The 14,272-nt window shown below is 39.2% G+C and overlaps 1 protein-coding gene across 1 annotated transcript in view; it reads left to right on the top strand.

Moving 5' to 3' along the window:
- LOC140455556 (muscarinic acetylcholine receptor M2-like) overlaps positions 1–7,482 on the top strand; it is a 35,724-nt gene extending 28,242 nt beyond the window's left edge. The window contains 4 exon segments of the mRNA XM_072550483.1: positions 6,042–6,488; positions 6,491–6,807; positions 6,809–7,399; positions 7,402–7,482. Coding sequence (XP_072406584.1) covers positions 6,042–6,488; positions 6,491–6,807; positions 6,809–7,399; positions 7,402–7,482 — 1,436 coding nt within the window.
- Positions 7,483–14,272: the final 6,790 nt, after the last annotated feature.

The raw sequence follows: 14,272 nt of genomic DNA, 5'->3' as shown, positions 1-14,272 counted from the left end.
CAGGCATCTTGGTGGCTAGTTTTCTGACTGTTTGTCCAATGCAGTGTTTGTTACAGTCCTTGCGCAGTAAATTGTAAATGATGTTAGTTTTGCTCATTGTCTGTATACTGTCTTTCATTTTCATTTGCTGCTGTTTTAGTGTGTTGGTGGGTTTGTGGGCTACCATGATGCCAAGGGGTCTGACTAATCTGGCAGTCATTTCAGAGATGTCTTTGATGTAGGGGAGAGGGGCTTGGGTTTCTGGACGTGTTTTGTCTGCTTGTTTGGGTTTTTTGCTGAGAGATCGATGGACTGTGTTCATTGGATACCCATTCTTTTGAATACATGGTATAGGTGATTTTCCTCTGCTCTGCATCGTTCTTCCGTGCTGCAATGTGTGCGGGCTCTTTGAAATAATGTTCTGAGGCAGCTTCATTTGTTGGTGTTGGGTTGATTGCTTCTGACGTTCAATATTTGGTGTGTATGTGTTGTTTTTCAGTAGAAGCTGGTTTGAAGTTCCCCATTGGCTGTTCGCTCTACTGTGACAGCTAGGAATGGAAGTTTGTTGTTGTTTTCCTCCTCTTTAGTGAATATATGTCAGTGAGGGTATTATTAATGGTCTTGAACGTTTCCTCTAACTTATTTCGTTTAGTGATGACAAAGGTGTCATCCACGTAGCAAACGCAGAGTTTGGGTTGGATGGTTGGCAAAGCTGTTTGCTCAAGTCTCCACATAACATCACCACACGAAACGACATCACCAACCCAAAGAAACCCAAACATCTAAATAGAATGCAGTTACCTGGAAGATGTTACCTAGTAAGGTAACGAAACATCTGGAAATGAACCTTTCAGCTCAGTGAGCAAACCTACATCCAATACATATATGCGTTTGTGGGGTGAATTTGTACTTGCAGTTCCATTGTACTTTGCTCAAAAACTGCATGAATCCATGTCAGACTCTGTTTACTCACTTTTTAGAGTAAAATCCGTCTAAACATTATGGCACAGAAAGGGAACACAGGCAGGCTAACACGTTCAACATCCTAACATCTTATCTCGACTGACACCAGCTGTTACAGTTAATCTGAGAATGTAACTTCTAAAAAATGTTTTGTGGTTTAAATATGAAAGAAGTGAAACTATCATGGTCATTCTAACAGATGAGAGACTTTACAAACAATCAAGGTATTTTTCAATATATAATTTCAATTCCATCACATTGTAAACTTTTGCTATAAATTCTGTCTAACAATTGTGTACTCCACAGCAACTGATGAAGGGGCAGTACTCAGAAAGCTAGTGGTTCCAATTAAACCTGTTGGACGATAACCTGGTGTTGTGTGGTTTTTACTTTGTACAACTCAGTCCAACGCTGGCATGTCCAAATCATGATATTCAAGGTAGCCTCTTTCCTGATTAAATGTTATGAACAAAAATCAAACTCATTTTTTCTTATTTGTAAGAATGGAGGGAGACAGTACAGACCAGTCTAAACTCATAAGAGACATTAAGCAACATTTCCATGAGCTATAAATTTCATTTTTTTTTCACAGGGTTCAGTGTTAGGATCCCTATTGTTTGCGATCAATGCATAAATAGTTTGCATTAGAATGTCTGTCGTCTGAATACACAAAATCAGGGAGCTACAAATACTGAGGACGTTTGCCAGAGGATACAGCTGAATACAGATAGGCAGGAGACTTGGGCAAAGAAAGATAGATTAAGTCTGACCAAATGTGAACTGATGTATTTTAGAATGTCTAGTATTGGACGGTAATACATAGTAAAAAATAATAAAACTCTTTGAAACAATAACATTCAGACGGTTCTTGGCACATACATCCAAAGTTCACTGAATGTGGCAACACAAGTGGATAAGTTTCCAGAAGGCATATGGCATACTTTCCTTCATCACTCAAGGCGTAGACTATAAAATTTTGCAAGACATGTTCCAGCTGTAAAGAAATTTAATCGACCACATTTGGAATATTGCATATAGTTTTGGCCATTCCAATACCAGAAGAAGGTAGAATCTTTGGCGGGGGGGGGGGGTGCAGAAAAGCTTTACCAGGATGTGTTAAGAGTTATGGAAGGGTCATTGCTAAAGGAGTATTACACTGTCAGAAGAGATGTATTGGATGTACTGTCGTAGGATCGGTACTGAGGAACAACTGCACCGTCTGATTATCTGTATAAGTGGAGTACTGAACTGCTGGAGAGTCAGAATGACATTCCCAGATGATCAGAACTGAAAAACTGAAATGTCTTTTTTTGGAGGGATTAATCAACTGCGATCTGGCTGCAGGCACGCAATGATGAAAGCTCTCCCTTGTAATTTTGTTGTTGACGAATAGGAGAGGTACTTATTGTACCACGGTCAATAATTCTCTCTCCATAAACATCATACAACCTGATTATTCGAATATTAACACAACGCTGAGTGCACAATTTTGTTGTGGTGAAATCAGCCATATATGTCCGATATATGTAACAGTGAGTACATTATAAAAGTACTTTCCAGGCTATAAAGTGATGGGACTGAAACCATAAGGGTCGTCAGTAAATTCCATGTTGCTCCCCTTCCCAGCCCCATGCCAGTTTCTCAAATCTCATTAATTGATACCCTTCCTCCACAGGGTAAGGATGTCTTGTGGCCCAAAAAAGGTATGCAAATGGAAGTTGTTTTGTTTCCCATGGCATTTCCTTGAAGTAAGTCAGCGCTATTTCGTGTCTCATATTTTCTCCCGAACTAATGATTGCCAAGTTTATTAAATCTCCTTCGTGGTGCTTCCCTGTTTTGCTGTATTATTTATTCTACCTCGTGGTCTCTACTTTCCTCTAAACTGGCGCATGAGAACGTTTGCGTTCTAGCAGATGTTAGACACATTTCAGTGTGAACGTATTTTTTCTTTCAGAGATGTGCTGAGCATTTGAGTTTTTTTTTAACATACACCACTGAGAAGATTTGCTATCCACTTTTCAGTTACAGCTGATGCTTCTCAAACCATTTTGCTGCGCATGTGTAATCAATTTTTTAAGAGCACTATCAATATTATGGATGCCTCTCCTGCCTTGTAGCTTCCCTCAGCATTGGACAAAACATAATTGTAATAATATAGTTGACTTTGAACTGTCTTCTGGGCAATTATTAATGAACAATAGATGTTGGCCAAGCCAGCAATGCCGTCATCCTGTGAATGAATAAACAAGAAAAAAAAAGCACATGTTTCACAGTTGACCTGTAAATCCTTTGGGGAAGAGTAGCTGCTAGCATTTCTGTCTATTGCTGCTTCGTTTCCCTGATTTTTTTCTGAAAACACAACTAATGTCTGCACGAATAGAGGAATAACTATGAGGTTTGTCAGCAGCAAAAGCTTCCAAAAGGGAGAGTGGGAAGGAGAGTTGAAGAGCAGAATCAAACGCAGAGGGAAAAACAATCGATGCAGAGAAAAATTAGATTGAGAATAAAAGGGAACAGACTCGATTGTTCAAATAAAGTTCGAAAAAAATATGAAACACGGGTGAAATGCAAAGTCATAAGACTCTTCAAAACTGTTAACGGTTTTGATTTTCAGAATCATTTCACATGTCAAAATGATCATGACGATGCAAAAAATACAACGCAGTGACATTGTTTGAGAGAAAACTCGGGATGTTAATTGCCCACACAGCAGTTAGAATATGAACCTCCTTATGATGCAGAATGATGGACGTGTCTACACTTAATGTACAGGACAGGTAATGAACAGGAAACTAGATTAAATATGTGCGAGAGAAGGGCATAGACTACTGATGTGCTGAGTGCGCTATGGAAGTGCTAGGCCCGGTCTAAATCCTTCAAAATAAAAAGGAATGGTTTCCTGGGAGCTATGAAGAGCTTAGAGACGACAGTGATCTTGATAGAAGCATTCCCTGGATGGTACAATATCACCAACAGTCAAGCCCAAACGCACAATGTATTTCTATTTTAAATTGTTTCATATGTTTGCAATGTGGTTGGGGGAATGAATGAACTGAAAGAAAGCACCTCACAAAAAATCGGTCAATATATTGTGACATTACCTTCCCCTTACTCGACACCAGTTTGTGAATTGCAAAGAATCAAAGAAATCTTGCGGTGTCATCACGCAGGTAAGAGAGGCAATTGCTTGGTTGTTTTCTGACAAAATTAAAGCAGGAAATTAGAAAAAAAACAAGACGTTTTCAAGTTAAATTGTGCTAATGAAGAAAAGCCAGCTACTAATTTCGTGGATTTTTTAAAAAATTCAAGCACGCATTGATTTATTATCTTAATAACACAATGTTTCATTCGAAATTATCAATGTAGTCTTTTACTACTAAAGAAGCCTTATTTTTCCATATCCATTTCGAATGTGGTGCAGCGTTTAAAAAAAATTAGACAGCAGTGTTTTGAGTTTTCAAACAGTGCATACCCATGTCAATTCTCGGCATTCACTTTCTTAAATGTCGATTGGAATATGTGAGCTGGATAGTGTTTATTCAAAAAGAGGACACAAAGAATAAATGAGCAGAAAACGAGCATCATCGGGGACACTATTTTGTAACAACAATTTGGCAATTTCTTACTGAAGTCTATTGACGATTTAAGTAACGAGCAAAAAACATAGAATGATGCAGCACAACCCAAGATGATTTGCTCTATCATGTCTCTTTTATCTACTTGGGAAAAAAATCAGTTTGGCTCCATTCCTCTTGTTTTTGTACATGGTTCAATGTGTTCCTCTGGTCTCATGTATAGTCTTCGATTGAAATGCAATGCCCAGCTTTGACTGAATTTCATTCTTGGCACTAACTTTGAAAACTTTTTTCTGCAGCAAACCTCAGAACACTTAACACTCTGGAACGTCAATTTTAAACTAGCAGACATGTGCTTCTTCCTTTCTCAAGAAAGCTGACTGGCCCGGAAACGTTAACTGCTATCTCTCTACCGATGTTATGTTTCTCTAGCAATTTCTGTTTTCGTTTCCATTTGCTCCTTATGGGAATTTTAATCGGTGCAATATTATTTATTTAGATATTCACATGCAGTGATTGGGATATTTGGTACTTTTGCAGCACCAGCTTCAGTAAAGATTTGTTACATAATGCCATGCTATTTCAATTCTACTCAGCAATGACAAAATCCATGAGAAGTAATCATCCTTGCCTGTTTACAGCGCTGTCCTCATAAATCATGGCAGTATGTGATTAGAAAAATGAGGAATTGTTGATGGTGATAAGCCATCATCGTTCTGTGGCTTTCCGTTCATTTATGCAAACCGATAAATCTCACCTCGGAGATGCTTAATGGACGTATGCTCCATATTTTTTGAAGATCTTCGCAGCATTGCTCTGTGGGCGAAATTGTTGCAGAAGCATCATTTTTACAGGAAAGCACCGGGACAATCCATCATTCTGCATCTTGCAATATGTAATGTTCGTTGCTGCCAGTCACATGTCCTACAACCCTCCTCACTGGGATGTTCCCTCTTGAACTGAGATCATATGCAAGATGAACAAATGGAAAACGACTGCATGAGTTGACTCAAATTCAGCTTTGTCGCTTCCTCCAGGGTTTGGAGCTCAGACCATGAGCCTCTCTTCAGCCGTGATCTGAGAGCTAATTAGATTGTATCCCACGTGTTTTTTTTTGTGTGTGTATGTGAGGACGGGGTATTACTGGTTCATCTGTTCTCTATTAACTCTCTGCTTCTCCCTTGAATTGAATGAGTTTAAACGATTATTTGCTGCTGATGCATAAAATCTAACAACTCAAAAAAAAATGTTAGCAACTAAAAACGTAAGGAAAACATTCGTGATTCGGGCATATTGGACCAATGTAAATAAGCTAACACGCGTGATTAATATCAAATTGTAATCAGTTTAGATTTAATGCCCCGTGAGGTCATTTCGAATTAAACCCGGGCACTGAGAAGGATCTTCACGTTTATAAGAGCCGCTTGCTTTGTTTGTTCTTTCCTGAAAGAATTCAATGAACGATCTGGAATCAAAATGCTTTATTGATCTTTTTATTTAACTTCAACATTTATGTTTTATCAGCACAAACTACGCATCAAAATCGGATAGCAGAAAATGGAACAGAAGCAAACGAAACTCTCAGTAATCCAGCTGGCTGGCTCGACAGTGGAAATGGGACTTCTTACAAAACGCTTAAATTGGTCTTTGTTGTGATTGTAACAGAATCATTAAGCTTAGTGACCGTAATAGGAAACATTCTGGTCATATGTTCTATTAAAGTGAACAAACAATTACAAACTATTAATAACTGCTTTATTTTCAGCTTAGCCAGTGCTGACATGATTGTAGCTGCATTCTCCATGAATCTATACACTATTTACATTGTAACAAGTTACTGGTCTATGGGCCCAGTGATATGTGATTTATGGCTTGCTGTAGATTATGTTGTCAGTAATGCCTCCGCCATGAACCTCCTTGTGATCAGCCTTGACCGTTACTTCTATGTGACCAAACCGCATAGCTACCCTTTTTGAGAACAACTAAGAGAGCAATGATAATGATTGCGACTTCTTGGATGTTACCATTTATTATGTTCACTCCTCCCATTCTCATCTGGCAGCTTATCACAGGGGAACGGAATGTTAGTGATGGCGAGTGCTATGTTCAGTTCCTCTCAAATCCTGTTGTTACTTTTGGTACTACGATAGTCGCGTTTTATCTCCCTGTCACTATCCTGGTGATCTTGTATGCGCACATATCTCGAGCCAGCAAGCGTCGAATAAAAGAGAATAAGAAGATGTCAGAGTCAAGCAAGGACAGTGTTTGTCCCAGTCTAATGAATGATTTAAATGATAAAACTGGATGGCAACAGTATAACCAATGTGGATGACGGCACTTACCCCGTCCAAAAGCAAAATGGTGAAATAACAAATTCTAATTATGCCCAAGAAAAGGAGCCAGAGTTCTTCAATGAGCCCACTTTTTTCAGTGGGTTCCCAACAAACCAGATGAAAAAAGGAATGATGCAACAGAGAACAAATCTTCCAAGTGAGCAAAGCTGTCTCAGTAAGGAAATATGCAAACTATTTTGTTTAAAGATAGCTCGCAAATCTCAAAACTACAATAACAGTTCAACTAATTCAGGAATAGCACCAACCATCAGTAGCGAGAATGGGACAGGCAGAGAGATCAGAGTTGACAAAATCAATACCGTGACCAAGACTCCTGCTAAGAAGAAGGTCATTACATCCCGAGAAATAAGGGTGACTCAAACCATCTTCGCAATTCTCCTGGCATTTATTGTAACCTGGACCCCATACAATGTTATCGTGTTCATTAAAACCTTTTGTTCAATCTGTGTCCCCAATCCATTTTGGACTATTGGATACTGGCTCTGTTACATTAACAGTACTGTCAACCCAGCCTGTTATAACAAGTTATAACACTCTGTAATAACAAGTTCAAGAAAACTTTCAAGTATCTTCTCTTGTGTCAGTACAGAAATGTTGGTGCAACAAGATGAATACTTCAAACAAGCACTGCTTTGCGAACATAATGGTGACTCTCCTAATATCCATCCACGACTGGCAATGAAGGATGTGTTTTCTTGTGTCTAATTATGGATCAATTAAGCAGTTATTATGTGTAATTTTGAAGGCCCATTTAGTTAGGCCCCACTAATGTTCGATGTACATTAAAAGTAAAAATGTGTTGATTATTCACACGAGTTTATGAAGGAACTAAAATATAAAGTTCTCAGCATCATTAAACGTGGTCTAATAAAGTCTAGCGAGAAATGCTCAGTTCATTTTTAAATCATATCACTCAACGTAAAATATGCTACCTAGGTTACAGCGTGCAAATTAATAAGACCAAAGGGCTGAATTAACTCGCCTGTTAGCAAATTAATGCCAGCAGCACAGAATTTGATCCCACCCATTACTGAGGAAGTCTTGGTCTAAACCTTTGCATATTATCTGGTCGTGAAATCAACGCTTATCAAGCAATAGGCAGATACATACCTTCAAGTGGAGAACTGAAGAGGAAAGAGCTAACTATTTAAGATCTAGAAGAAACATTGTTGTGAATTTATGATGAAGAGTTTCACGCAAAGGACTGTGGGTATCTGTAACTTACTGTCAGTAAGGAATATTGAGTTAAAAATCACACAACACCAGGTTGTAGTCCAACAGGTTTAATTGGAACCTGTTGGACTATAACCTGGTTTTGTGTGATTTTTAACTTTGTACACCCCAGTCCAACACTGGTATTTCCACATCATTACAATCTTGAAGTTGTGACGATGCTGTGGTATTAAGATGCGCATTTTACCGTTTTGATATTTTTCGAGACAAATTTGAGAAGAGATGAAGAACAATCTATGAGAAGAGAAACAACTTGTGAAGCTTTTTTTTAAACTTCGAACAGTAGAATAAAGTATGTTTTCCTACAAACCTGGTATTATGACTAACTGAATTGCATCTGGAACTGAAAATGTAAGCGACACCTTACATTTACGTTTAAAATAAGAAAAACTAGTGTTTGGACGATCGTTTAATGTATTTTCAGGGGGTTTGGCTGGTCCATAACAAAGAATTTAGATATGCACTTACCATGCCAAGGCATACAAATTTCTGAGCTAAGTACTGGAAATAGGATTGGAATAATAAGGTAGTTGTATTTTATTGGCATGGGTCCGATGGGCTAGAACAAAGAAAAAGAACAAAGATAATTTACAGCCCAGGAACAAGCCCTTCGGCCCTTCATGCCCGAGACGATCCAAATGTGCTGTCCAAACCTTTTCGTCAATTCCTCAGCATTTGTAGCCCTCTGCTCTTAAATTGATCTACTGTGCCTGCCTCCACCGCCGCTGCTGGCAATGCATTCCAAATGCCCACCACCCTTTGTGTGAAGTACTTGCCCCTTAAACTTTCCACCTCTCAACTTGAAAGCATGACCTCTGGTTATTTAATCCTTCACCCCTGGGGAAAAGCTTGGTCTCTATCCACCCTGTCTTTACCCTTCATGATTTTGTAAACCTCAATCACGTCCCCCCTCAATCTCCTGTTTTCTACTGAAAGTAAATCTAACCTACTCAACCTCCCTTCATAGCTAGTACCTTCCATTCCAGGTAACATCCTCGTAAACGTTCTCTGCACCCTCTCCAAAGTGTCCACATTATTTTGGTAATGTGGCAACCCGAACTGTACACAATATTCGAAATGCAGCTGAACCACTGAAGGGCCTTTTTCTGTACTGTGGAATTCTATGCTTTTAGCGTATTGTTCCTTCGTCAGATGAAGTGTGCCAAGTGATTGTGGCCGCTTCAACTGACGAATGGTCAGCACTTAGAAAGTTGTGATTTCAAATAAACTTGTTGGACTTGTGTCATGAGGCTTCTGACTTCGTCCACTCCAGTCCAACGCTGACATCTCCACATCATAGATTTCTATCAGTAGTGTAAGTATTGCTTAGCTTTTTCCAATTTCTACAAACACGCATTGCATTCTTCTTCTAAGCTGTCCAATCTAACGTACGTTTATTAACAATTCCTTATACGCAAGTCAGCTCCTGGCTCATTTTGCTTTAATTTGCAAGATGCAATTGTTGAAAGGAAGACGATATATTTTATTTTAAATTGCTAACACTTCTCTCGACCTTTTGTTAATAATTCTTGCTCATCTCAAGCAGGCCAATGTGCATGTAAGAATCTGGCTTCTCTAAGGAGTTATGGATCCATACCAGAGTCATTATTGTGATGCTGGTAAGGCACAGCGCGTCAGACAGCATTAGAGGAGCAGTCCTCACTTTCACCGACGGATCTATACCAGCGTTGTATAAATCAGCTCAATCATAAATAAACCTCATTGAGGATTAAGCAGTCAGAACGAAAAAAAACTAAGTATTTTATCCCAAGACTGCATTATCATCAATAGTGGTTTCTCATCCAGGTTTGCAGGAATCTGAGGATAGTATTTGAATACTTTTGGCACAAACAATATATTTGAATGATAGTTTTCCAGAGAAATGATCATATTTTCATGCATTTATAGTTAGGAATTAGACTTATGATTGACTGTTGTGCATCGATCTTTAGCTTCTCCGCCTCAAAATCTCCATTTAGGCATTTCAGCAAACAAAGACGTAACACTGTTCAGAGCAGTTCACCTCCCTTTGAGTGATTTCATTCTTAACAAGTGCTTGCCACTATCTTGGAAGACATGTCAAGTGCTCGGCACTTCACTCACCAACATCTTTCCCTCCCAGCTCTGGACCTTCACCTCAAAATGCAAATAAGTAGCACATCCCAGCTCTGCTGGAAAGCAGAAATCTCAACACACCAACTGCACCAGACATAGAAGGAGTAAAGACAGAAGAAACAGTAGGTTCCTTCTCATTGCTGCATGACCCTCCTTTACGTAAAAAAAGGACGTACAGTGAGAACGAAGGAGGCCGGAAACAAATGGTGTACGTGGGATTTGGCTCCAAAAAGCATTATCCCCTGAACTGCCCTCCTGTCAGCTTAGACGCTTTTGGTGCATTCTATGACACTTCCATTCACAACTGATTGGATGGATAGTCATATCCCCTTTGTCTTCTAGAATTCAACTCGGACCGGCTCTTCAGGTCATGTAATACACCCTCCAAGTAAGAGATTAATCTTCAGACCTTTCCAAGCATGTGTTCCATTTCTGTCATTGAAACTGCCTGAGGCGTAACTCTTGTCATCCGCTCCTTTGATGTTTCTTCTCATTGGGAACTCCCTTCTTCTGTCCGATATCTAACACAATCAAATTTGAGATCCAGAATTCCTTCAACGTAAAATGCAATTGCGACAAATAACCTCATTGGCAAAAATTTGAAGCATTTTCCAATGGCACGAGGGTCGATAACCAAAGCTCATAAATTGGATATCATTGTTTATAAAAACAAACAAAAGAAATGAGTATTTTTACTTTTATACAGTTGGTTGTTAACGTCTGGAATGCCTTTCCTCAATGACAGTGGAAAACATTGATTCGTCATTTCAGAAAGAAATACAATGCATATTTAAATACATATTTATGGAAAGTGGAGAGAGCAGAGGTGGTGGAGTTCATAAAAAGCCAATTCAAACAGTCGCCTCTGATGTGTTAAAAAGTCTTTTTGTTGTAACCTTACGGAAATCTGCAAATATTGAAGTGTGATTGGATGCGCTGGAGTTATTTTCCTTGCAGCAAAGGTTAATGAGTGCGGGATGCGTGGCAATAACGTGGGATCAAAGACCATGGGCCATGAATTGAAGATAACCAGCTAAACCCTAAGAAAATTGACAAAAAAAATGTTTTCACCTGAAGGTATATGGGAGTCCGTAACTCACTGCCTACAAAGATGGTTGAAGCGCTCCTGCGTATTAAAATTAACAAGAACTTAGATGTATACTTGCCAAGATGTGCAAGGCTCTGGGTTAAGTGTTTTTGGCTAGTGCAGACGCAATGGGCTTATAGATCGACATCAATGCCTCTGTGAAGAGTACAAATTTCACATCGCTCTTGTTAAACATGCTGCACCCTCATGAGCAGTTTGTATTGAATTTGAAGCATTCCCTTACTTTAAATTTAGTCAATATATATTTTCCCATGTGCAGGCTAATAAAAGTTTTGGTTCCCGAATGGTGCCTTCGCGTCCTGAGCATTTTCGTCATTTTGACTCCCGCACCTCACACCCCTACCCACATCCCCACCCACCACTCCAACGCCCCACCGTCTCTGTGGGACGTTTGGAAGCTCCGACTGTCTACAGCAGCTCTGTGAATCCGAGAAGAATGACTCAAATTCATTTTGTACATAGAATAATACCATCGAGTCTTGGTTTACTTTTAAAACCGGTAAAGAATTGTTTCCATGTTTCCCACCTTGAGATTCCCAGCCGCGAATAAACAGAGCTGACAGTCACTTTCCAACGGGAATGTGCTTATCTCAGCTTGGCGGAGAGGATGGGATGCCTCTGCTCTCTCAAGGCCATTACCCTAATTCCATTGTGCAGATTTACATTCAGTTAACGTGCCTGAGGTATAGGTTCTGGTTGAGCGGCAAACTTTGTCATTTGCCTTTCTCAAAGATTGTCGGATTGAATCTCACACTGAAGTAATTTCGTTAAAACTAACTGCCGATCAGACAGAAATAGATGCTTAGCCATCTTGAAACACTTACAAATAAGACATTATTTTTTCCTCCAAGAAATTACCATAAATTCAGGTGATTAGATGTTTCAAGCACTGCATAGAATCATAGAGACACAAATGTACAGGACGGAAACAGACTTTTCGGTCCAACTCGCCCATGCCGACAAAATACCTTAAATCAATTTAGTCCCATCTGCCAGCACTTGGCCCATATCCCTTCAAACCCTTCCTATTCCGATACCCATCTAGATGTCCTTTAAATGTTGTAATTATACCAGCCTCCCCCACTTAGCTTATTTTATACACGCACAAACCTCTGTGTGAAAAAACTGCCCCTGCGGTCCATTTTAAACATTTTCCTTCTCACCCTAAACTTTTGCCCTCTCGTTCCGGGGACCCCATTCCTGCGAAAACATCTTGTCTATTTTCCCTCTCCATGCTCCTCATGATTTTATAAACATTACAAGTTCACCCCCAAGCCTCCGATGTTCCATGATAAACAGTCCCACCCTATTCAGCCTCTCCCGATAGCTCAAACCTTCCAACCATGGCACCATCCTTGTAAATCTTTTCTGAACCTTTTCACGTTTCACAACGTCGTTTCTATGGAAGGGAGACCATAATTGAACACAATTATCCGAAAATAGCCTAACCAATGTCTTGTACAACCGCAAGTTAACCTCTCAACTCTCATCCGCAATGTTCTAATCAATAAAGGAAAGAGCACCAAACGAATTATTCATGATGCGTATTTTGCAGGAAAGAGGGAAATCATGTTTTTTTTCTTTATTGTCACCTGTTTATTAAATATCTTAGAACGTTCGATTAAAATGTTAGCAATACTTTTGATTTATGTTCAGATGCAAATAGAAAATTAATCAATGTCACAAATCAAAAGCTATGTGGAACAACTGAGGTGGAACAACCAATGTGTATGAAGCTAACCAGAGTCATAGATTGTCTGCAGTGTAGATAGAAGTCTTTGAGCGGATTACCTTGTACCAATCCTCCAAATGACTTTGCACCCATACCCAAACTATCACTGTAACTTAGTTAAACTGCCTAACCTGCACATGTCTGGGCACGTTAGCACAGCCAATCATTTAATCTGCATATTTTTGAACTATGGGAGAAACATCACGCAGACAGAGGGAGAATATGCAAACTCCATGCAAACAGTCACCCAAAGCTGAGACAGAACCAGAGTACCTGATGCTGTGAGGGAGTAGCGCTAATCACGATGCAATCACACCCTTCTGTGACTCATCAATATCAGACATATATCAGGAGAAAACTCACTTCCTCAATATTTGAAAATCATCTTCACTCTGAATAATTGTTTGTCATTGTCTGAAATTTAATCTTACTGGTTACCAAAATTGCTGTGTTGAAGTACTTCCAGTATAAAAACATTTTCAACACAAAGAATATTTTTAAAAATTGATCAAATGGGTCAATGCGCTAAAAATGGCAGATAGGGTACAAGTTGGATAAATACGAAGCTATGCATTTTGGTACAACAAACTGGGGCAACACTTATGCAATTAATGCTAGGTCGTTCGTTGGTGTTGTAGAACAGAGGTACCTGTGGGTTCAGGTGCATAATTCATTGAAGTTTGCATCACATATGGTTAGGGGTAGTTAAGTGCATTTAGATGCTTGCCTTCAGTGTTCAGTCCTTTGATAAAGTTACAACTCTCCTACTTAATTTAAAACCAGCAACACACAATAATTTATCCATGTAGTAATCTGTAAAAATTCGAGTGGCCAAGAACTATGTAAAGTAAAATTAACAACTTTATTTCTTAAGGTATAACAGAGAATAACTAACTAACCACATTTTACAATTTCTTTCTGTAATCTATCTTTTACCTTCCCTTCTGTAATACTAGTCCAATAAAACTCCCAATTAAGATTTACAAAACAACACTTTTTTTTTCAACACCAGACAGCTTTTTTTTAGATTAGATTAGATTACTTACAGTGTGGAAACAGGCCCTTAGGCCCAACAAGTCTACACCAACCCGCCGAAGCGCAACCCACCCATTTCCCTACATTTACCCCCTTACCTAACACTACGGGCAATTTAGCATGGCCAATTCACAGCTCGAGGTTCTTGCCTTCGAATGTTCTGGTGTCTTCTTTTCTC

The sequence above is a fragment of the Chiloscyllium punctatum genome, chromosome 30 (genome assembly GCF_047496795.1).
Source record: "Chiloscyllium punctatum isolate Juve2018m chromosome 30, sChiPun1.3, whole genome shotgun sequence".
In the NCBI taxonomy this organism is placed as follows: domain Eukaryota; kingdom Metazoa; phylum Chordata; class Chondrichthyes; order Orectolobiformes; family Hemiscylliidae; genus Chiloscyllium; species Chiloscyllium punctatum.
The sequence above is the reverse complement of the archived record's forward strand: the minus strand, read 5'-3'. Positions and strand labels throughout refer to the sequence as shown.